The 24,987-nt window shown below is 38.8% G+C and overlaps 1 protein-coding gene across 1 annotated transcript; it reads right to left on the bottom strand.

Moving 5' to 3' along the window:
- Positions 1-214: 214 nt before the first annotated feature.
- On the bottom strand, positions 215-24,929 carry RhoGEF64C (Rho guanine nucleotide exchange factor at 64C). The gene is made up of 11 exons (XM_071595755.1): positions 23,453-24,929; positions 17,992-19,820; positions 16,231-16,712; positions 14,602-14,968; positions 12,859-12,981; positions 11,919-12,056; positions 10,240-10,353; positions 9,450-9,602; positions 5,321-5,443; positions 3,263-3,364; positions 215-1,171 (listed from the first exon to the last, which is right to left on the bottom strand). Exons 1-11 carry the CDS (start codon positions 24,816-24,818, stop codon positions 1,043-1,045), a joined length of 4,926 nt encoding a protein of 1,641 aa, XP_071451856.1. The 5' UTR covers positions 24,819-24,929; the 3' UTR covers positions 215-1,042.
- Between the last annotated feature and the right edge of the window lie 58 nt (positions 24,930-24,987).

Here is a 24,987-nt window from a genome sequence, read left to right as displayed (position 1 = left end):
AAGGCGACTCTGTAGAAAAATAGCTAAATACTCAACCTTTCCAACAATGTACGCAAACTTGAGAATAAATTTGATTTTTCATGAAAAAAAATAGGGGATCTTACTTTTTGAATCACCCTTGTATGATAGTTAAATAATATCCAGAATTTTAACAAATATATTATTTTTATTTAACATAGCATGATATCAAATTTTAACATATTGTCTACAAAGAAAGATGCAAAGAGCAAACTGTATTGTTGTCATTCTCGAAATGTATACAGATTTTGAAGCTTCAAAAGTGATAGTTATATTACTTTTGTTTCCATGATGAAGACTGTAAGCAAAACACTATTTAAAAAAATTAATATGGTACAACTATACACAGTTTTATAATATGTATTAATAGGAAGATTACACTAACAAGTATCACAGAATGAAAGATTTTGGATACACAGCTTAAGAGACATAAATCCAAAATCAAAATGTTAAAACACTATAAGGCCTAATAGTTATTCCCATTTCCATTCAACACAAAGTGTATCAAATATTCAGTCTTCTAAGCAGCTGCTCCGTCATAATATACAATCTGAACAGATTTCTGCTATTTGCATCAGTTGGTTTTATCTTCATTTAACTTGTGTGGCTAAACTTAGTCTAGCACAAGAATCATTTCAAACCATCATAATGTAATATCCCAATGTTAACATTAGGCATAACAAAAAGCTAATTCATAACTCTTGTCGCCCTGAAACCTTTTTTAATATTTACCCTGTCTGGGCTGGAGAAAGCAACCTGAAAGACTAAAACAATTCTGATGCTTTCACTTGTGAATTGTTCTCTTCAAGAGTTCTTTTCAGGAAGAAAATAAATATTTATATTTTGGAGTCTTACCCTTGGGATATGGGATTATTTAAATGTATATTCTAGAAGTAGCATTCATCCATGAACACTCCCAAGCTCACATGAATCATAGGAATAAGTATGTAGGCATTTTATAAGCTGTTGGACAGCATGATCAATACTTGATGAACAACAGTACAAACTATCATCTTTAATTTCTTCAACTACGTGCCATACTATTGATCATTATATTGGCTAGAGCATTGCGTCTCTTCCTCCAAGGACCAAGACCAAGGGCATGATATTGAAGTTCCTGATACCACTGGCGTGTTACTTCCATACTTTCTCCCTGAAAGTGAAAAAAAAATCGCAATTAGGGTGTTGAGTTCCTAGCTATTTTTAGACATTTTTTCATAGCTGTTTCATCAGTCAGTAAATACCAAAAAATTACAAAGAAACTGCGGGAGATGCCGCAACAGTAACTTTTAACAGAGTCATCCGCTAATGTGCATTTCAATGCAACAATTTCAGAGCGTAAAAATCATTCACCTTGACTGGGACTCGAACCCAGATCCCTCAATATCCAGTCGAGTGCTTTAGCCACTTAAGCTACCGAGGCGTCCTCTTAAACTCGGAAATTTTGGGGCTTTTAAAGGAACTAGATGTTATGACGAAATACCGTACATACAATGTCACATGCATTCATAGTCGTGTGCGAGGCGCCACTGTCCACGAGGTTAAAGCCAACTTTAAACACGTATGGTGTTTTCCCTTTGGAATTTGTCAAAGGGAAAACACCATACGTGTTTAAAGTTGGCTTTAACCTCGTGGACAGTGGCGCCTCGCACACGACTATGAATGCATGTGACATTGTATGTACGGTATTTCGTCATAACATCTAGTTCCTTTAAAAGCCCCAAAATTTCCGAGTTTAAGAGGACGCCTCGGTAGCTTAAGTGGCTAAAGCACTCGACCGGATATTGAGGGATCTGGGTTCGAGTCCCAGTCAAGGCGAATGATTTTTACGCTCTGAAATTGTTGCACCAAAAAATTATTTTGGATCATCTTGTACTCCTGTTGTAAAACACTTTCAGTCCTTAAGTTTTACCAGTTCATATATATATTTGCGATATAAATCCTGGTATTTTTGCAATATGATCTTTGGGCAAATAAAATGAATTATTATTTGTTAGGAAAATCAAATTGTATACTATGGTGAGCATAAACAACTATGAAAATATTGAAATAGAAAATGATGTTGTCAATTTGGAACTTACCATGGAAAAACTGAAAATTTCTGAATGTTACTTAGTTGTTAACTTCCAAAAGGGTAATAAAAAAAGTTTTTCTTAATTATCATAAATTCTTATATTAAGCTTATAGGTATATACCTTGAGAGGATTATTGTAGTAATGCTACTCTTAACTTTGAACATGGATATAATCTTATGCTATTATTCTTGTTTACCCTTTAGTAGAGAAAGAGTAAAAAATGTGTATTGCCAATTCCTGAACCCAAGAGTTCCTGATTTAGAGTAATCCAAAAGTACTCAATAAAAATTGACAAGAAGATGCCTGTCTACTGTTTTGTGGCTTGCTCAGTAACCATTACGTGCACTGCAAACCTCAAATTTAAGGTTTTGAAATTACCAGCAAACAAATATGCATAGCTGAGGTTGGAGTGAAAGATACAGTATATTGCCTATTTTCATGTTTTATAAATGAGATATCTCTCTGTATTATAATTAAAAAAATAAGTCATTTACTATAGATGTAAATTAAAAAAAGCCCAACAGACATGAGAAATATGATTTCAAGACTCATGTAGCAACATTTCCAATGTTGCTGAATTAGGCTTGGTTTTTACTCATAGAAGAATTTCCAAATTCTACTTCATTGCCAATTTTTTATTTTCCTTTGACCCTGTCAAGGCAATACCAAAATAAAATAGTATGTAATGAAGATCAGTCAATAGCTGTGTTGCTACTTCAGGTGATTATAAACCTCACCCCTCCCCATCTAAAAAACAAATTCATCACATTTTAATCAGTTCAGCTTTCTTCGACACCTATTCCAATGATCATTCAAAACTTGGTGAACATACACATTAATGGCTAATTGCTTTGCAAAAACTAATTTTCATGGATCTACACTCAAAAAAGTGTACAATTCTGAAATAAACCTGAGAAAAAATATGATAAAACTGTACTTATCATCTACAAGGGACAAAAAGATTTTATGTAAACGCCACATTAAAGATATAAATTTGATGTTTTGATTGCTTAGAGTTAAGATATACTTATGTTTGTCCACGCAGTAAAGTCAGGGTACCTCAATTTGAAAGTTCACTGCTTCCATAATTATTACCTTGGTAGAAGGTTTTCACAAGGGGAGACTTGTTTATAGGAACATGCTAGTAAAAAAAAGGCATTATTCCTTACCTTAAATATATAGGTGTCTTTAGTTGAAAGCTCTTGCACTTCGAAGCAGTCATCCCAATCCATTTCTTTACAAATTATACACCTATCCAAAAACAATGGTTCCTGTAAATGGGAAGGAAAGAGAATAACTTAATAGTGAACCACAATTCAATTCTTTTGGTAATCTTATTGGGCATAATGCTAATTTCCTTTACATTAATCGGGGATTTTTTAAAAACTTAATTGTTTAACTATCTACACCATCAATCAAACAGTGGCACCCAATGCAGAAGTATGCACTACACTCCTTAATGTGCTATAGCAGCATAAGCATATCACAAGAGATTACTGCCCAGATCCCCTGACTGTTTGTTGTAGCAATGGAGAATTGCTAAAAATTACTGATATGTTAACTATTTTATTTTAAGTTTTTGAATTATTAGGCTGTAGCTGTTCCAAATAAATAAATATTGAAAGCAAGCAAGCAAGCCCTTCTCTTGGTTTTTACTCAATGATCTGATCTGATTAATTAAGTGGTACTCTTAGGCTACAAATCCTCCTCTCCTATCTTGGAAAATATTGAAAAATTAGCATTTCAGTGGTGCAGTTTTTGTGATGGTGAGTGAAAACAATTCTTACCTCTCCCCCTCTGTTAATAACATAAATTCATTTAGCAGTTCGTATCATAGTGCCTGGCCCAACTAAAATAAGTATGATAGAGTTGACAATGTGGAAAGAACTTTGATTTTATAATCTTGAGCTTTTAATCATTATTTCTTCACTTTTCCTGACTTCTCCTGCACTTCGTCATATCCTTACATTACATAATTGAGATGCTGATTTGCATGTATATAGACGTAAGCTATATGGAACCTGTGTGTGTGACAAGAAGCCCTATATGCTATATATGCATGCTCTGATGAGCAAAAAATAGGAGTGGCTAATGAATATTTTTAGTTATTTTGTAGATTAATTCAGCTGATATTCACTTCCAAAATGATTGAAGAAATTTTAGGTTATTATTCTGTATCCATTAAAATACTTTTGACTCATGTTAAGATTTTTTTACATTAGGTCTGTGCGCTCTTTTTGCAGTTTAGGTTAATCTTACAGGAAGATGAGTTTCTTTCAAAGATGATCAGTACACATGAAACAACATAATTTTGATTCTGATAGCAAATAGCTAAGCTATGCATGGAAGTCTCTGAGAACACCAGAAAAGCCAAAGTGCTGGGAAAGCTGTAGTCCTATTCTTTTTTATTTATGCATTGAAGGAGTTGTATCAGCATGTTATACCAGCATACGCATCTGCAAATTGGAGTATACTATATGGTTATGCTGAAAATTCTCTATGGCCATTTGAATCACAAAGGCCACCTTTCGAAGCAACAGGCTGAATGCAGTACCATGATAATGCATTATCATACATTGCAAATGTTGTTGCTGAATATCTCATAAAAACAATATAAAGCGTGTTCCTTATCCTCCCTCAAGTCCAATTCTAGCTCTCATGTAACTTTTTTTATGGTCCCCAAAGTGCAGAAACACCTTGGAAAACATTTTTCATCACCAGAAGGAAGTGTAGGCCAACTGAATATGTTTTAAATTGCAACACCTGCCACTGACACAAGTCTGGAGTCAAATGAAACTTTCACTTCATAAATTGCACCTTAAGCTAACAAAATATCATAAAAATAAAATTTTTTACTATAAATGATATGAGTAGAAATGTGTGATTACTCTTTATTAAACAGTCTCTGTTTATGCAAATCAATATGGCAAATGTATTAAGAAGGAAATGGCAAATGTATTAAGATTTTCATGCTGCCTCTATGAACGATTAGACTTGAATTGCTCCCTAAAATGGATGTATTGACCTCAAAATGACTAGTACAATGGAAATACTTATAAAGATAGGCTTTATGTATGATTAGGCAGAATGATGGAAATACACTGATAATATATGTTGCAATTCATAATGATATACAGTGCCTAATAAATATTTCATTTTGTTATAGAAAAAATTTACATGCATAGGGGCATGTGGACTCCAATGTACGTGGAGCATGAAGTACTTACTCTTAGTAATGAATATCTATTGCATTTTTCCTTGACAAGCAATAGGGCTGCTTCTTTGATTCCGGTATCCCTGGGAAACATCAGCGTTGGTTCCGGTATTTCTCCACTGCAGTCCACCTTAAGCTGTTAAAATACATGAAGAGTTGAAAATAGTAATAATATATGAAAGGAAGGGTCGTGGTAGTTCAGGGGTAGGGCATTGGACTACTGACTGGAGGGCTCAGGTTCAATTCCTGAGCACACCTCTCTGGACACCATCAGCTTCATACAAGCTTTGTGATTTTTTGGGTGCCAGATTTTCCTGGGAACCGGCAAAGGGAAAGGAACTGGCCCCCCTACCCAGATATGTGAATTTCACATGGCTTTGAGCTTAGTGCTGGGTGAACTCTATCATCACCTATCAAACTGACCTTCAGGTTGATTACTATGTTCGTTATTACCATTATTTGAAAGTAAGAAATTATATCTATGAATAATTGACATTTAGAAACTGAAAATGGAGCATTGTGGTATATAGTCATAGAAAACCAAATGTACATTTCCTTATTATGTAACATATATCACACCTTCTTCAAACAGCATTGGAGAAGGAGATAAACGTGGAAGATGTTGGGGGACAGGGAAAGATATTAAAGTTACTACATCCTTGTTAGAACAAGTTAAAAAATGCAAGAGCTAGCCCGACTCAGATATTAGTAGCAATCACAACTGGTCATGGACCGCCAATTGCAATGCGAGAAGATGAAAGTGACATAGGAATCCAGATGAAAACCATAGATCCTGGCAGAAAAGCCAGCATGAAAAAAGTTAACTGCAATAATCAATAGAAAAATAGAAAGGAAGAATAGAAGGATGATAGAAGGAAATAAATAATATCATAACCTAAGTAGCAGATGAACAACTCATCAGCAAGGCAGCAAGATCTAGGCAGCTGTGGATAACAGCTCAAGTAAGAGGGTTAGAAGAAAATGAAAGAATCAATGAAATGAAACTCTGGAAACCCTTCTTAAAAAGTAGTGGAACCAAGTAAAACTAAGAACCAAGGGCAAGAAAGCCAAGGAAGAAGTGGATAGAAAGACGTTTGAGGAAATCAATGGCAATACAAAGAAAGGATAACAGTGAAACAGCCTATAAACTGGTAAATAGACAATACAAATAAAGAAAAACAAAATCCCTTATCATCCAAGATGCTAATTAGAAAGATATTTATAGAAGATGATTCATGGAGATGAGATTGAAGGGACACATTGAAGGACTCTACCAATGGTCCAAAAGACTTGAAGATGGCTTAATTAAAGAAGAAATCTTGTTAAAAGACAAATTGGGCCCGGTTGACACAACCATTAGAGGAATAATTAAGGCACTTGGGGTAAAAGCAAAGGGTACCTTCTTTGGAATTATCAAAGATAGCTACAATAGTAAAAAACTACCAGAGAACTTTGAGAAGAGCATGACAATTGCAAAGCCAAATAAACCAAGAACAGAAAACTTCTAAGGATACAGAACATTGTGTCTGACGTCTCATGCATCAAAAATACTTATTCAGAAAATTAGCTGAAAAATAGGTGGAAAGATAGGAGAAAAACTAATGGGAAACGAATTCAGATTCAGAAAAAACTGAAGACCTTGGGAGGCAATACTCAACTTGAGGATACTGGCTGGAAACATTATATATGTATGCAAAAAGGCCATTTTATGTGGCACTAATGGACTCGGAGAAAGCCCTCAACAACATCAAATGAAAGAGATGTTCAAGATACTGGGAGCACTTAGAATTGACTGCATTGACAGAAGAATAATCGATCGTCCACAGGAATCAGGTAACAACCATATAAATGAAAACTCTAAGGGAAATTAAAGTCAAAACAAACAAAGAAGTTAGACAAGGATACAATATATTTCCAGGACTACTCAGTGTATATGTAGAAGAGGCAATAAAGGGAGCACAAGAATTGGGCATCAAAGGTGAAGGTGAATGGGGAAGAATTATCATACTCTGGTTCACAGATGACATTGCAGGAGTTGCAGAAATGTAATAGAATCAGCGATCAACTCTAAATTCTATGGACCAAGTACTGCAAGAGTACAATATGAGCATCAACAAGAAGACAACTAAAATCCATGTGTGTAGAAGAGAGAAGTTGAAGGCAGATACCAAAATCCAAGGAGTGAAGCTAGAGCAAGATGAATCCTCCATCTATCTGAGCAGCGATATAACTTAAGATGGATGAAGTTTGATCAGTATCAAGTGAAGAAAAGCTACAGCTCAGAAGGGAGTCATGAAGAAGGTGGAAACAGCTTTGTTGATAGAACCTAAGGTTGCAAACGAGGAAGCAGTTTGTTTGGAAGCATTCATATGGAGCTTGGTACTATATAGATAAGAAATGAGGAGAATTGGAAAAGTGTACCGGTAGAGAATTGACGATGCTTTGGAAATGAAATGCTGAAGGAAAATATTGAAGATTGAATGACCAGACATAGTAATGACTTTAGAAGTACATAGAAGTGTAGAATAGGAATGACCCTATGGAGAACTCTACAGCAAAGAATTGGATGGATGGGACTGACCGTCAGGCACAATGGATTAGTTAGAAACATGATAAAAGGGAAGTTGAAGTGAGATCCTGCATGAAAGATCAATGGACAAATAGGTAGGAAAAATGAAGAAGAATTTAAATCAGTAAATTTATCATGGGGTGAGGGAATTAAAACTGATTAGAGAAGAATGGAGGGCTGCAGTAAACCAATCTTAGGATTGATATTCTGATGATGATTATCTAGCATGCGAAAGTTGTTTTTTAGTGTATGATACAATGTGTTCCAAGGGACAAGGAATGCATCAATTTGTCTATATCAAAGGAATACATTTATCTGAGAACACATAACTGAGATGGTAGTACATTTATCTGAGAAAACATAACTGAGTTGGTAGTAGGGAGACAATCATGCTGATATGACTTGTTTTCTTTATTAACATTGAAATTGGAAAAATAATGAGCTATTCAAAAAAGCAAGAAGCACAGGAATAACTGTGTTAGTAACCAGTGAGAAGCAGCCGATATGTTTTTAATACACTGTTAGTACAGTATGGATGGACTATCTTATGAAATAAATTCATATGCATATTTAGAAAAAACTAGGAAAAATACTGAAGAATGTTATTTCAAAATCTTTTCAGGGAAAAAGCAGTGTTTAATTACATACCTTTCTTATTGGCTGTAAAATATAATCTTTTGCTTTCCTTATAACAATAGGAGAGGCAATGGAAAGCATGATGGAGCCAATGCCCTTTCTCCTCATGCTTTACCTTTATAGATTATTATTGAACTTTCAAGTATAACTAAGTATTGCCTTTGTTTCCAAGTGGTTAATGAGGCTGCTTGGGGACATTTATAATGTACAGAACTAGTTAATCATCAATCAGAAAAAAATATTTCACTGCATATATCGATGAGCGTTGATTACAATTTGATGTTAGATTTTAAACAAGTTACTATATGACTGAATTTTACTGTAGACAAATAAAATGGTGGAAAAAAGAATTAAATGTGTGACATTTGACCATCAAATTCCATTAAATATACCTAGCACGTATTCTACTTTCACTATAAATTTACAGGCTAATTATATTGTAACAAGGTACCATTTCTAGGTGAAGAAAATCAGTAGTTTTAGCAGATTGCACATGTATAAATGCTATTAATTTAAAAATCCCTTTTGTGTAGGCATTCACTCCCCTCTGAAAATTCCTGGTGATGCCCCTGAAATTCATGCTAGGATTCATATTCTAAAATGCATAAGCACTTAGAGAAATCAATCCTAAGGCTGGTTTGATTGGTGAAGGTAGAGCTCACCTATATTTTTCTTAATTTGATTTGTGAAATTCATACAGGATAAGGCCCATATAAGGGATAATGATTTCAGAATAAAAACTAAATCCTCCATATACTCTATCCACTGAACTACCAAGTCCCACATATGTGATTAGGATTTAATAAGTATATTCCTTTGAACCAAGAATTTTTCTGATTTCATTCTTATAGTGAAAATATGGTCTTTATTTAATATCCTCGAGATTCAACAAAAAAAAATTTACTCCAACATTGTCAAGCCAAAGATATTATATTACCTTTCCATGAGTAACAAGAAGGGCATTGACAGCTGCCAGTTTCACTGTCTGCCCCTTCCTCCATTTGCTGTCGGTAGGCTGTGTATAGTGTAGCTTCCCTTCTACTGGGAACCTAACTTCATCTGGATTCCATTCTAGTACATCAAGGGCCATCTGTAATCAGCAGAAACATAATCAGTCATTAGGTATTGGCAAATATATGCATAGGTGATTTGTGGACCTACATTTATGTAATATAACTATATGATTCTTTACATAGCCAAATTTTAGTCAGCAATATTGATGGTTTTAAATAGATAGTTCAATAGAGAACACACTGTTGTATCAGCAGAAGATTTTCAAGATAAATCAGTGAAAGGGGTCAGTTTTCATGATAATTTGATTGCTCATAATGTAAAACAATGAAAAAATTGCATCATCTCTAAAAATTCTCAGGAAACTATTTTGATGCGCTATCATTTATGATGACTTCCAAAATGACAGTTTCTGTTTGGCAATACTTTGGATTGATTTGAAGGCATAAATTATAAATTGAATCTTTTTTAAAATTATATAAAATTTAATGGTATTTAAATAACTACCTACTGAGACAGTTCATCTGTGCCTATGGCCACTTGTATTGTCAATGATCACTGTTTTGATAATAGTACATATGAACACAACTTTATATTTGGAACTTCTGTCTCCACTTTTATTTTCCTGTATTTTGTTTAGTGTGTCAATGTGGTATTACATATGTATGCAGCTTAACATTTCTAACTACTGGCATTAAAAAAGTGCAAAAAATAACCTTCTTCAGTCGTATATTCTGCATATCCATCTCACTGTTGGATCTGCGACCAGGTGTCCCATTTATTATCGATATACGCCTCCACAAACGAATGGCACTCATATCCTTTGTCTCCTGAAAATAAAATTGTATTTGAGTTTAAAAGAAATTAATTAAAAGGTCCTTAATAGTCAATTTATTTGGATGCAACAAAATACATGCACATCTTTCTCTTTAGATATTAAAAGTAAACCATATAAAATTTACAGAAGAAATCTTGTCGAGATTTTGAACTCTTGAGGTGCATTATATTGATGGTATTTTTAAATATTATGGAATAAACTGAAGTAATAGTAATTAAGAAAACCTATTTCTTTGTGATTATTTTTGTTAAAATCATTTTATTAATATATTTAGAAGAGTATGGCTTTATTGTATCAATGATAAGTTCTGAGAGAGCTTTAATTATGAATTTGTAGGATAAATAATGTTTGTCCTTGAAAATAGTCAGAGAAATGCAATCAATTCAATACAAAGACATAACTTTATGACAAAAAGGTACAAATAGCAAATCTCCAAGGCCCAGATTCATATATGTAGTCTTTACATTAGGTGTGGGTATTAATTACCACGGATATAATTATATTTTGTGCCTGAATGAATAGTACTAAGTAAAATCTGAAAACTCTTTGGTCACATTTTTATGCTAATTAGTACGCATCTTTGAGCTTTAATTCAATATCCTGCAGTATTTAACATACCTCAACAGTTTTTGATTGCAATTTCTGGAATTTCCTTCTTAATTATAGCCAAAACCATATATTTCCAATGAATGTAATGAATATTTTCATCCTGGGTGCTAAAATCTCTTGGGATCATCATCATCAGGAGGAGTAGGAAGAACTGGGACAGTGGCAGTGTTAGTTATGGTCTCAGTTTGTGGGATAAAATTGGAGAGAGTTGGGGAGGATCAAGCGAAGGGAAAGGATTGGGACAATGTCTGGGGTGTTGTATCCCATTATAGGCATAGACTAGTATTGTTTAGATTCACCCTCTAATTTTGACTAGAATAAAATTGGTACATAAGTGTCTCATGAAAATAACTAAATTTAAGTTAAGTGTTAATTATTAGGGAAGGTGACTAACAGATTAAGGTTATTTGTGGCATTAGGGACAGGTAAGTCATTTGGTATGAGTAGGATTTTCAGGGAATAGAGGTAGGGCAGAAAGAAATCTGAGTTGACATTAGCCTACTCTTAATGATAGGCACCAAGAGGTCAACATTTTAACATCCCATCCAGCAGATGGTACTCACTTATGGTGGTCTCCACAAAGCACCCCAAAGAGGAATTAGGATACTGCTGAAAAATCCTACCACCCCCAGGATTTGAATCCAGGCCCGTGGGATAGGAAGGCAGTACATTAGTTGCCTCACCATCCCAATCCTCAATCAAATTCAAGATCTCATATTTAACCAAAAGGGGAGTTACGTGCAAAGTGCACTCTATAAATAATATGTTGCACTCTCTGTGGTCAGTTAGTTTCACTCTTATAGAGAATATATGTGTGAAGAATGAGAGCAAAGGATAAATTATTGACCAATGAATGAATGATTGCATTAGGTACCAAGAAGCCTAATATGTATGTAGGAGCTTTAAAAGAACTTGTGATAGTTTGTTTGGCTTTTGGTTCATACGTACAGCATTCATGTGTTCCAGGTGGAGTTCAATTTTCCTTTGTGCTTGGCGAAGTAAGTCTCTCCCTTCTGCATGGTGTGGAGTGACTTTGAATAGACGGCCGAGTAGCAGTGGATACTTGGTCACTCTTTGGACAGGAACCTGTTAAAGTTATTACAAGTTTTGGTTTTTCATCACAGTTCAGAGGAGAATGCAACATCAAATGAGAACAGCTTATCACTCAGGTACAGTTTAATTCATTTAAGTTCTGAGACTTTTTTCTTCTTTTCTAGCCAAATCTTCCAATGCTATCCATTGCTTAAAATCAGTAATGGCACGATTAATAAAAAGATAATTGGATTTAATTGGTGGATTGTTCATAAACTTTTTATTGATTACAAGTATTAATAACTTTTTGAGACTTTATTTGAACTTCAATGACAGGTGAATTACTTTTTCTCCAGATGTTGTAGGGGTAAAACCAAAAAAACCTGTTTCTTCACCTCCTTAAAAATAAGTTACATCTGAATATTATGCATGATTCAATTTGGTACTCTTTTGAATGCTCAAAATTAAAACATGACCTGAGTCACGGATCTAAGAAAGACTGAAACAATAGTTATTTTACTAATTTAAGGGCAAAATACCAATATTGTGTGAAACTTAATGATCAGAGTTGAGAACTTCACATAGCATATTTAATAATCAGCATGCAAAAGTATTAATTTTTTAATGATTTTCTCTACATTCGTGTAAAAGAGAGATGACATTTATAGGAGTCATAACCAAAAAATATGACACAGATATGAGAGTGAAGGGATATTTATTATTATTGTTATTGAATGGTAAATGATCATAGTCCCTAAACCAAGCAAGGAACTCAAGACTTTCTTTTATCTTGAAGAAGTAAAGATTAAGTTGGTTTTGATTAGCATGCTGATATCCTCCATATAATTTCAATTACCATGAGGAAAGAGTTGAGGTTCATCCTCCGGAGCACTGCATTTTCCATCTGTGAAGCTCTAAGGAATACCCTGAGCAACTCTTTCTCCTTTTCGAGATTAGAGAGTAGGAGTGAGGCAGCACCCTATAAGATTCAATAGAAAAGCACATACTCATTGAACATTTTCTGATATCACATAGCAGTGGTACAACTTGATTGCATGCCCAAGTAGCCTTCAGATTAATATCAGCATTGTGGTTATTACAATTGCAGATTTTGAGTTAATTTTACAATATCTTGAGTGGAGTAACCAATTTCTCATGGTTGTGTGGGTGCCATCACTCATTTGGGTCTTAGGGTGTCTTACCACTGTTACATGTATCAACACTTCTTCATATTTGAGATTTGTACCTTTAAAATAGATAACTACCGTCATTGTATTGGTTTTATGTTTCAAATGTGTGGTAGGTGTAATAAAAGTTAACTTAAAGGCTTAGGGAATGTATGCATGGACCAATGGTATCTGGGTCACTGTACTTAAATATCATGAACCGATTTTGAGTGTGTCACCGGTATAAGGCAAAGCATTGACTGATTATGGCAAATACTATGTTAATAAATTGCCCTTAGGTAGGTTACATGACCAAAATTTGAATTTGTCTCTGAATAGGTAAAGATTTTGCATGTAATTGTTTTTTATGAATTAAACTGCTTAAAGGAGGTTAAATGTATGTATGTGCTACAATAGAAGATAAGTAGGAAGGTAGTTCCCTCAATTAATGCATTGCATGGGTACGCTTCAGAATGGCTAATTGTATGTAGCTCTTTACTATTCTGTTTATTATTTTTTTACTCTACGATCAAAATTAATAAATATTAATTACTTTGAAATATAGTTGATTGCAATTAAAATTAAAATATGGCATTGCTATTTCAATTTTCTGCTTACAATGACTTGGAAATCTTACTTTATTTTCTTTATCTATTTGACTTTAAGAGTATAATCATTCTTTACATTTCAGTAATTAAATTATGTTATTTTGAAGTCCAATGAATGTATGAATCAAATGGACAACAATAATTTCTAGGCGTATATATATATATATATATATATATATATATATATATATATATATATATATATATATATATATATATATATAATATATAATATATAATATAAATATATATATATATATATTTTTTAATTTTCTGCTCCATAATGAGCCTACTTAAAAAATGTTGAGACTTAGTTTAAAAAGAAATATTTTTCAAAAATCTGACTGTACCTAAAATGCAGAGCAGGAAATTCCAAAAACATAATATGATGAAAATACTGATTTCTGTGAAAACCTTCAGTTAATGCAATTATTACTTGGAACTTGTAATTATTATTGAATGGAATTAGTACTCGCTGTGTTTATGGATAAAATCAGTTTTAAAAAGCGCATTAAATTTCGACTTACATTTAAATTGATTTCTTTTCCAAACTAATGACTGCATTTTAAAATACAAGTAAAGTAATCGGTATCAGTAGATCCATTACTTTCCCACAGCTACCGTATTTCACTAAAAACATTAATATCATGAAAAGTTTTCGGTTGCCTGTGCAATTGGTTATCGATTAATATTTTTGATGAACTTAATGAAACATTTTATAAATACAAACAGTAATCAATTAACTGAAGGAATACTAAAAATTGAACGAGATTCGTTTAGCGATGGATAATCAACTTAGAAGTGTTTAAAATGCAAGAAACTCACCTGGCGCGTGCAATATGACTGGAATGCGTGGAGCATGGTCGGTCCAGCATCGAGAAAAACCTTCCCCACATTGACAGTAAGGAGGTCCTCGTCTCCGTTCTCCACGGCAATTTCCAGAGCATCCTTAAGTCTCGCGACCAGCACGGAACTCGCCGTCGCCAGCTCCTCCGTGTTGAGGAATATGCCGGCCAGCTGGTCGGCAGAGAGTAAGCCGGCCACCCTCATTGGTCTCTCGAACTCCTCCAAGAGGATTCGCAGGTCTCGACCGTACTTCGCCTCCGTCTCCACGATCTCGGCAATAATCTCTCGCCTCTCGGACCTCCTCTTTCCGCACTTCCGGCACACCAGTGGTGCGAACATGAGGCCCCTGGTGAAGCGAAAGGGGAGAGAGTTTTGGCTTCGCGTGAAGTGATGCGGGGAAGATTCAGAAACAGGCAAATTAAAGAAAGACCGGTTTTGGTCTCTGTCAGGTCAAGACAAATCAAAATCGACCAATCGACCGACTGGGGTAACGCGTTAAGCGTAAATCCGCTGGGTTAAATAGTTAAATTTTCGAGGAATTCTTTATCAACTCGTCAATATTTATATAAAGTCTGCTTCAGTGTCCACAGCGAGATTGACATAATATATAACCAAAGGAGAAAAAATTATTCATTTTTAACACATTTTGGTAAAAGTTTTTGTGAAATTTTTAGTCTGTAAATGGCACTACTACACTCATTCTCGCAAAAACTATAATTGGCAGAAATCCGATGATTAGCATAATAAATTAATGGAAAGATTTTCAGGAGCATTCAAGTTCCATGGGCCTACATATTTGGATTCATTTCCTCGTAGTTGTTCTCTTAATAGGTATTAACTATAAACTTTTACCACAAAGTTGGAGTGATAAAATACTGACTTGGGTTTTTGGCGGGTTCGTCTGGAAAGGATTCTAACGTCCTCTCTGACCGTAATATCGTCTCCAAAGTCCATTTTACTTTTCAAAGCGGAAGAATAGTTTCTGCCATTTAAAAGAGACCAAATCACAATCCTTGACTCGAATATATGTTTAATGGGCGAGGGTTGAATTTTTCCTGATACCGACTGGTAAGCTATGTTTTCATTCGCTCAGGGTATGGATGCTAAGTTCTGTTCCATCTCCTACCTTATTCTTACGTTTTACTTTGGGTTGTACGGATGTCACCTGCACTCCGACGAGAAGCCGGACGCACTAGGTACACGTAATCAGTTGGATAATTACTATGCCGCTCTATATCGTGTTGATCATAAATATAACACGTTGTAATGGGGGAGTGATTTTCATTCTTATGCTCTAAAAAGATTCCTAGAGTGTAATGCGACAGGGAATTGTTTCTCCAGTCTATTATGTTACGCATAATGATTGATACCGACATGACGATGAATTTATGTAATCATCAATTCTCAGTAAGATCTCCCTGATATGAGCCGGAAACCGCTAACTCCATTGGTTCAGCAATGGAGTGGGTGGTATTGGAAAACTATTTGTTAATTTACCAACCCAAATGGTATTTAAAAGCTTAAGGCCAATTTGCACGGGGACGTGGGTGCCTCTTGCGGACGACCACCTCAACACTTGCGGTCTGTCGTCGTGCTGGGATCACTCACCCGTCCGTGACTTGCGTCTCCACCGGCTGGTCGCAGTCCTCACATAAGTGCCTCTCCGCCCCGTTGGTCCCTCCGGTGACCTCCTCGTCCGCGGGAGACAGGCGGCCGCCCCTCTCCCCCGAACCCTTGCCCGCGTCCTCCTCCTCCTCCACCGCCAGGACCACGGCCCTTCCCGCGGTCCTGCCCCCTCGCCCGACCACTCCATTGCCGCCACCGCCACCAGAAGACGAGCACGAGGAATGGGTGGAAGCGGCGGAGGAGGACGAAGACGAGAGGGTGGAGGCAGAGGAGGAGGCATCCAAAGAGGTAGTCGGACCCCCAGGGGCTACCGCGACGCTGACTCCGAACGTGCCCCCCACTCCACCTGCCCCCTTCGGCTGTTGCTTGTGGTGCTGTTGCTGCTGCCACCTGCTGCGGCTCGACTTGCTCGTCTCAGAACCAACCCCGGAATCGTTTCGCTCTATTTCGGCCGAGCTCCGCCTCTGGAAAAGACAAAAGACGCGCGTTCGTTCGCGGTAGATTGATTTCGCAATAAAAGTCGTAGTTTTAGCCTCGGGTATGAACCTTGCTAACGTCTAGTTCCGCTTAAGCTTTCGATAGGACTTGTCGATTCACTTAACCCGCGAGGCAGTTTGTTTTCTAGGGCGAGTGACGATGATTAATGCTGGAAAAGATTAAACCGACGATAACAGTGAACTCAACGAGCTCTGCAAACAACGTCCCAGAAATCCTGAAGGTTATGGTAATCCCTGGAGAAAGACCTTTTCCTCTGTTGTTAAGAAATAAGGATCCTATTACGGAGGGCTCCTTGAAATGTTTATTGGAATGGGAAAAGTAAGCACAACCATGATGCAGTTTTCAGTATGTATTTATGTGGACCAAAATTGTGGGGTGAAAATAGCATCGAAACTTCTATTCGCAAGTTGTCTGAGAATTCGACTAATGGATGTGACTCAAATATTTTCGTTGCTAATCAATATTGAAATGCTGACTTTAAAATTATGCTAGGTAAATTACCTCAGAATTTTTCTTTGAAACATGGAATACGTTAATAAGAACGACAATGCTATTTTAGAGGGCTGATGAATCGCACTATTTTATTTTCACCCGAGAAATAAAAGATATTTTTCGTAAATATTCTACTTTAGAATTAAATTACTTCTTTATAATAATAATAATAATGATCATTTGAGCAAGCAAATTGAGAAGAGCCGTTTAAATATTTAGGTGTGCCATCAGATGAATTATTTACTCTTCAAAATCTAATTTGAAAATCATATTTTTACATAGTCACATATGTAAAAAAAATAATAATCCATTTCAGATGTGTCCAATAGTTCGTATCATATTTTTTTCAGGCATTTATTCATTACTTTTTTACATAACTATTTTTTACTGACATTGTTTATTATATCCATCCATTTTCATGGATTCTGTGGCTATCCTAAACGTTACCACCAATTTCTTCATTCCTATTCTGTCTATTGCCTTATACTCAATCATGTATTCTCTAAGGCATATTTAGTTTTAATTTGACGATAAATCTTCAAAAATATCTCCATTTCTTAGTGATTGCTTTCTTAGTCCAAAATATATTAATTGGCACTGAAATCTTAGGCGCTTACAGAAGTGAGAAAATATGGAATGCAAATTAGGAAGAATCTCACTCGAGGAGTTGGAAAATTAATTGCTTGCCACCAGGGCTTATTTAGCATTAATAATTAACTTTTGACCGCAGTCTCAATTGCAATTCAAACTCACCTTGTCCTGCGGCGTAGCGGAATGCAAAGACGCGAGGGGTGATGGGGTTGCCCTGCTGTCCTCGCTCGAATCGCTCAAGTGTGACGCCCTGCAGCCGACGTTCCGCAACGACAGAGGGATGACAAGATCCTCTTCGTCATCTTCCTCTTCCTCCTCGAAGTCGTCCTCGAGCAGGTCCTCTTCCAAACCTAGGGAATCGAACTCCGAATCGAGAGGGATCCCACGGGCCCTGGCCCCGACCAAATAGCTCAGGATGTCATACTTGGACGCCCCCTCGAAGATGGATTTCTCCTCGCCCTTGTCCCCGCCGATTTCTTCGTAGATGGGCTCGCTGACCGATTCGTAGTGGTCATCCTCCTCGTCGTCCTCAACGTCGTCGTCTGCCGCCTCGTCTTCGTCGCCCGTTGCAATCTCTCGCGCGTTCGCCAGCTCTTGTGGCTTTGTCGTCGCACTCTTCTGCGACGACGCGGAAGCTTCTGCCCCCTCCTCGATGCGAGCATCGTCCTTTCCGTAGGGCACAGTGGGCAGCATTCGCAATCCGTCGTCGACCAGTAAGACAGTGTCCGGGGCGATTTCCTCCTCGGGTGCGTCCTTCTCCTGGCCGCTCCCAGGCCTGCACCCGCTGTCATCGTCGTCTTTCCCGCACACGTGCGGAACCAGGTTCCTCCGCACCGCTTCGACGGGGTCCACCATGAGGCACTCCTGGTTGGAGGGTATAGGGGGAAGAGCTGGGAGGGAATTCCTCTCCTGCAAAACCTCCATCTCCCCTCCCTCAGGCTTCTGCTCCTCATCCCCACCAAAGGGAATCTCGTATATACCTTCATCCTCCCGTGCTACATAAACGTCGCAAGAGGGTACCACCCCCCCGGCAACACTAATGGTCAGTGTGTTATCGTCCCTCCGGTTTATGACCTGTGGCTGTTCCATTCCGATCATTATCGAGGTCTTTCTGGGGATCTGCTCCACGCGGACCCTCAACTTAAGATCATCATCCGGGGTTTTGGGTGAAGGAGGGGAGCTGTCTCCGGCTTCCTGGCACGCACCAAGAGTCACCACGGTGCGGCTTACCTTTCTCGTCCTAACACCTTCCTTCTCGCTCTCATGCCCACCCTCATTCTCCGTCTCCTTCTGCTCCGCGGGTGGCGTGGTCTCCCGGGAGACCACGGTAACGGCGATGGCATCCTCACGCCCGGAAGGCGGAGACCACGAGAGGGGCCTGGAAATTTTGCGGTCCGCCTCGGTCGGGGAGGGCTGCCTGTGACGGCCCTGACCCCCGGGCAGGCGACCGCTCCACCTCCGGCCCTCGCCGTTGATCCTCTTGATCTCGTCCGGCGTGAAGGGGAATATTTGCCGCGGTGGAGCGAGGGGCCGCGGGGGCCTTTGGGCCCGGGGTTCGTCGTAGTTCGGAGGCGGAGGGGACTCCTCGTCTTCCGCGGCCTCCCCCTCTGCCCGGGGGGGCGCCACCGGGGGAGACGGAGGGGAGGAGGGAATGGAAGGAGGGGATGTCGGTGGAGGAGGGGATGTTGGTGGAGGAGGGGGAGGCGGTGGCTCCCGGGGTCTCGGGGGTGGGCTCAGCATGCGCGTACGGATCTGTTGAGACGGCTGCTTTTGGGCGGCGAGGGGGTGGTTAGGAGGGAATGCCCTCCTCGCCTCCGGACGGTGTACTTTCAATCTCAGCCGCATGGTGTCGTTGAACAGCGAGGCGCCTGCTCTGGCGGTTCCTCCGCCATCCTCTCCCGCCCCTCCGCCACCGATGCCTTCCCGTGACCTTCCCGGATCGGGTCGCTCGTCCAGGCTGTGCCGGAGGGCATTGGTCCTGCAGAGGTCTACTGCTGGAACGAGGGAGATGGTTGGATGCTATGAGTGAAAAAGTCCTCCGGCCGACCGCAATAAAAATACCGTAAAAGTTCTTTATTGTGCTTATAGCGAGCGAGGTGGGATTGGCAAATGGAGGGACGGAGATGATAAAATCTAACGTAGTACCTCGATTTAGTGTAGTCATGTCTCTAAATCTTCGGTTTATCTTCCGCCAGACATTTTTCGACCTAGCGAAATGAATTTTGTTAAATGTGGCCATCTTTCTTTCCGATTGTAAAGTAAGAAGTCTGGCTTCACAAACAGTGTGCTAAATTTGTGACTTAAGCGCACTTAGAGGGTAATTCTGACTAATATGATGAATACACTAAAACATTCTATGGTAAACTTGAGTTAATTGATGTTTGAAAAAAAGATTTCATCGACCACAAGAAAAAATTGTCCATAGTTGAGTACATGAATATTACCAGTAGCACCAGTTGTAGTTTAATTTTTTTTCTCGTATTACCAGCATGGATTTCACAATTATTAAAGTCTTTTTTAGGATCCATCGTGCTGTCCAAGTGGCATCGCTGCGGGAATTATATTTAATAATTTTCTCATGTGTAGAATCCGTCGATGGTATATTTTCTTTAGAGATACTTAATATGCATATAAAAGTGCTAAATAATGTAGGGTCTGTGTAAAGAGAAAAATGCATAACGTGCGATTGTACTTTCTTGAAAGTAGTGTCGTGCTCAGCAAGGCCTATTATTTTAGTCCGTTGATTCATAAAAAAAACTACGTTGCAACTACTACAATATTAAACATACACTCAAAGAGTCATAGTTAGAGTCGTAATTATTGTTATAGGTACATGATAATATGCGTATCCTACCAAGGATGAGAGATAGATATGTCGTTGGTACCTGAATACCATATTATAATGTCGCGGTCTTTCTAATAACCCATGCCATCTTTAAAGTTCTGTAAATAAATAAAATTACGCAGCGCTAATTTATTTTACTAATTCTTATTTTTCCTCTCATTATGCCATCAAAAATACCCATTCCCCCCCCCCCCCTTACATCGCTTAACTATCATCCTCCCTCTATTATGACGGGATGTCCCAAGTATTTCCTCAATCCACTTTTTGCCGTCTTCAAATTATCTTAATTACACATGTGCAATAAAACCGCAAATTACATCAAAGATTTATATAAAATTATTTTCTCACTCAAAGTCGCGGTAGTATATTTTTAATCATTTCATATGTAAAAGTCGGTGAGAGTCCATATTTCTATCCTAACATTTCCCATTGCTTAAATACGAACAAAATAGGAGTTTCTTAAATGAAAATATCTATCAAATGATCTTCAAAAAACTTTTTGATCAATGCTTGATATGTCAAAGATTCTTCTAAATTTAAGGAATTAAAATCAAACTTTTCTAAAACTAATGCTGAATATGAAGAGGATTTTCACAATTGTATTTTTAATTTAATCAGATTCATTTTTAATCAGCTAAATTTTATTATTACAAGTAATACTTCTCGGTGAAGTCTACTGATATTTGACGGAGAAATAATTTTTGAAATCTAGAGACATGGTTATGACAACATTCCTCCAAAACGTGAGGCGAAAACAGGCTATGAGACTTTCGAAAACATTGAAAAATGAGCTACATAATCATAGATTGCGTATTTTATGTAATATATCGTTATAACTCGTTGGATCCTGCATCCTCATAAACTTGTGAAGGAGTCGAAGCTGAGGATTCTATGCCCATAGCCGTGTTAACTGGAGCGTTTTAGCAGACCCCTACATCACGTGACGACCTCAAATCTCTCACCCCGTAATTTACTCAACGAGGGCCTTCACACGCCCTCCCAAGAAACATGAGTCCCTTGCCTGAGGCGGTTTTGGTGCCCTTAACCGTGAGAATGTATCCATTTCTATAAGGGGCCTTTCCGTTGAAACGAAAAACTTATCCTATTTTATTATAGGGCCCATAATTGCAAAGGGATTTAGCCAGTCCATATTTTGTTACCTTTCTGTTCTTAAGTTTACACTAGGGTGTGCTTATCCAAGGAAAATTTTTAAAGATTTGACGAAACCGGTGCGTTTCCAAATGTATCTTCAATATCCCTATGTTATTATTTATATATCGGGAGCATACAGGTTATAAAATATGAATTTAATGAAATGTGGATAATATTTTAAATGGAAAAATTGAAAAAATAACGAAAAGTATGAAAGGTCTGTTACCTAAGGTAAAAAAGGCCTAAATACTAACTAAATTAAAGTATAAGGCTTGTAGTCCAAGAATTAGCAGTATTAGTGATGCCCAATATATTTGTTAAATTAAGGCAGTATATTGCTAAGTTTCCTTCATCTACCTGGGCAGCATCATAACTTGGGATGGAAGAAGCTCGACCGACATCAAGCGAAGAATAGCCCAAGCTAAGAACGCATTCATGAAGAAGAGACAATTACTATGTTCAAAGAACCTAAGACTGGAAACAAGGAAGCAATTCGTCAATACTTTCGTGTGGAGCATGACGCTCTATGGTTCTGAGACTTGGAACATTGGAAAAGTGGACCAGCGAAGAATAGAAGCCTTTGAAACATGGTGCTGGAGGAGAATGCTGAAGATTAAATGGTCAGAAAAAGTAACGAACGAGGAAGTATATAGAAGAGCAGAACAGAATAGGACCATATGGAGAACAACTACGACAAAGAAGAAATAGATGATTGGACACACATTCAGGCACAATCGATTGATTAGGAATATGATAGAAGGAAAAATAGAAGGGAAGATTCCACGAGGAAGACCAAGAGACATGTACATAGGACAAATTAAGAAGGGCGTAAAACAGAGAGGGCATCAAGGATTGAGGGCATTGATATTGAATAGAGTAGAATGGAGGGCTGCAGTAAACCAATCCTAGGATTGAAATACTGATGATACTGATTGCCAAGTTAAGGTGTTATTGCAAAATTTCGGTCTATTGACCATAGATCGTTTCCTTGATTTTTAGAAGAGATGTTTAAAAAAAATATTTTTTACCGTCAAGGCACTTAGCGTAAAGTTCAGCTCAGCGTAGCTCACTACATGATGCTTTATCTCCTACAAATATTAAAGGGTTATGAAAAATGAACATTTATTCATGAAATGTCTCATGCGGTTATTGAAGTTATTTATAATAGTAATTGGATTCGTTATGCACGATTTTCGAAAAAAAGAAAGGAAAAAGGACATGACGATACATTTTGGGCGTCTTTAAAATGGAAAGTGATTTACAGATAGAGTAAAGGAGCATTAAGGTGCTAGTTTACTTGGTGGAGTAAAACACTGAAAAGTATAGCATATGCTATGTTCTTGTTAATGGAATTTCATTAATTTCAGCCAGTCACCGTGAGTTATGAGCATGTTAATCGTTAAGGAAATCAATGGATCAAATGTAAAAGCTAGAAATTGTAAAGACATTCAATTAATATAGATAACATTTTCAATATCTGCAATTATAAACAAAATAGTTCTTACGTTTTGAAGATATAATTCCCAATGAAATACTTTTATTATACTGTGATGAAATGTATCTCTTATAAAGGCTCTGCATAGAATCTAATGCTCTAGGACACTGTAAACATTTAGGAAAACTTACCGTTGATATTATCTTCAGGTATTTTTATATCCAGTTTGGGAAGCGACGAAAATTTAGGAGTCGCGTACCCGTTGTCGCTACCCTCTTCATCGGTCGTTGAAATCACTTCGTTGAAGTCACGTTTGGGCGTGGGCGGTCTGTCAAAGCTGGACGTCGGCACGGCAGGCGCATCCTCCCTCGCTGCCTCTGAGTGTTTCCCCAGTGGGAGAAGGGAGACCACCTCGTAGGCCAAGTCGTTGCCCGCGTTTCCCGGCTCTTCGATGCTCTCGCATTCGCTCCCTGACTTCTCTCCGGCGTCGTTCGAGGTCGTATCTTCCTCCTCCGACTTCTCCGAGTCTTCAGCTGCAAACCGCACGCCTTCTTCTACCACACTCATGGGCAACGACTTGGGCTCAGTATCACAACCCTCCTCCGCGCCTTCCTCCTCCAACAGCAGCGTCATCACGTCGTGGGTTGCTTTGAACTGTACCTGCTTTTTGTTTGTCTCCTTTCTTACCTTTCGATATTCTTCGTAGGTCGGGAACCTTGGGGTTTGTGAAGGCTGGGACTCGATTGTTCCGGAGGACGTGGAGGAGCTCTGGTAGTCAGATCCGGAGCAACTTCCAGTCGCGTTGGTCGCGATAGTGGTCTTCTTCAGAATGGACTTAATGGCGGACGGGGGCATGAGAGCCGGAGATCTATTTGGCGGCGGAGGCGGAGGCATAGGGGGTGGGGGTGGTGGAGGCGGTGAATGCAGGGGTGGGCAGTGGGAATGCCTATCACGGGCAGGAGCCCTCGACCTTCTAGGTGGTCTAGTGGGCCTCACCTCCTCTCCCTCACTTCCGTATCCTTCTGGTCCTTTCCTCTTTTCGTTCACCCTGACACCAGAAACGTTCTGATCCCTGCTAGACTTGATTGCCTTTTCGCTCCCGGGATTGGTCGACACTTTACCAACCCTGGCCACCGAAAACTTGTTCGTATCGTCCTCCAGAGCGTTGTCGCTCAGTTCGTCACTCAGTTCGTCCATGGACAACACATCATCAGCACCCTCGGGTATGGGGGCGACCCTCTTGACCTGCTCTTTGGTCGGCTCCCCGCCCTTCTTCAGGTACTTAGTTAACAGTTCGTACGCGCTGACCTCGCACTCGAGGATGGACTTCCGGCCAGCACCCCTTTCCGAACCGCCATCTTCCTCATCGTCTTCCCACCGAGAGAGGGCGTCCTCGCCGCTCTCCTCGTCCTCCTCGCCCTCGGACGGCCACTCCCTGGTTCCGCCCCACAGTCGCCTCCTCCGGTTGTTCCTCAGGCCGCGGTTGGGGGAGCTGCTCTTGGACCGCATCCTGGATGAGGTTGGCTCCGGGGGTCTCACCAACCTCGTCCGCCTCATCACGTCGTACGGGTCAAGGTTCGCCTTCGCGACCGGGGCGGTGACGGGTCCCCTCTCGAAGGACGCTCGCGGCGTGTGCACTGTCGCGGCGCCGGCGGCTGACGCAGCGAAGAGTCCTTCGAGGGAGGGACGCTTCGGGGATTCTCCGGGGAACTGCAGGGTGCCCCCA

This window comes from Hetaerina americana, unplaced genomic scaffold (assembly GCF_022747635.1).
Source record: "Hetaerina americana unplaced genomic scaffold, ioHetAmer1.1.p SCAF_7, whole genome shotgun sequence".
Taxonomy (NCBI): domain Eukaryota; kingdom Metazoa; phylum Arthropoda; class Insecta; order Odonata; family Calopterygidae; genus Hetaerina; species Hetaerina americana.
Note: the sequence above shows the minus strand (reverse complement) of the source record. Positions and strands in the feature narration are given on the sequence as shown.

What these genes read in the sequence shown, in the direction of transcription:
- RhoGEF64C (XM_071595755.1), bottom strand. Translation starts at nt 24,818, where the DNA reads ATGAGGCGGACGAGGTTGGTGAGACCCCCGGAGCCAACCTCATCCAGG. An exon ending in GAGACGCAAGTCACGGACGG is followed by an intron (nt 14,969 to 16,230) that starts GTGAGTGATCCC and finishes TCGCTTCACCAG; the next exon opens with GGGCCTCATGTTCGCACCAC. An exon ending in AGTCATATTGCACGCGCCAG is followed by an intron (nt 12,982 to 14,601) that starts GTGAGTTTCTTG and finishes TGAATCTTATAG; the next exon opens with GGTGCTGCCTCACTCCTACT.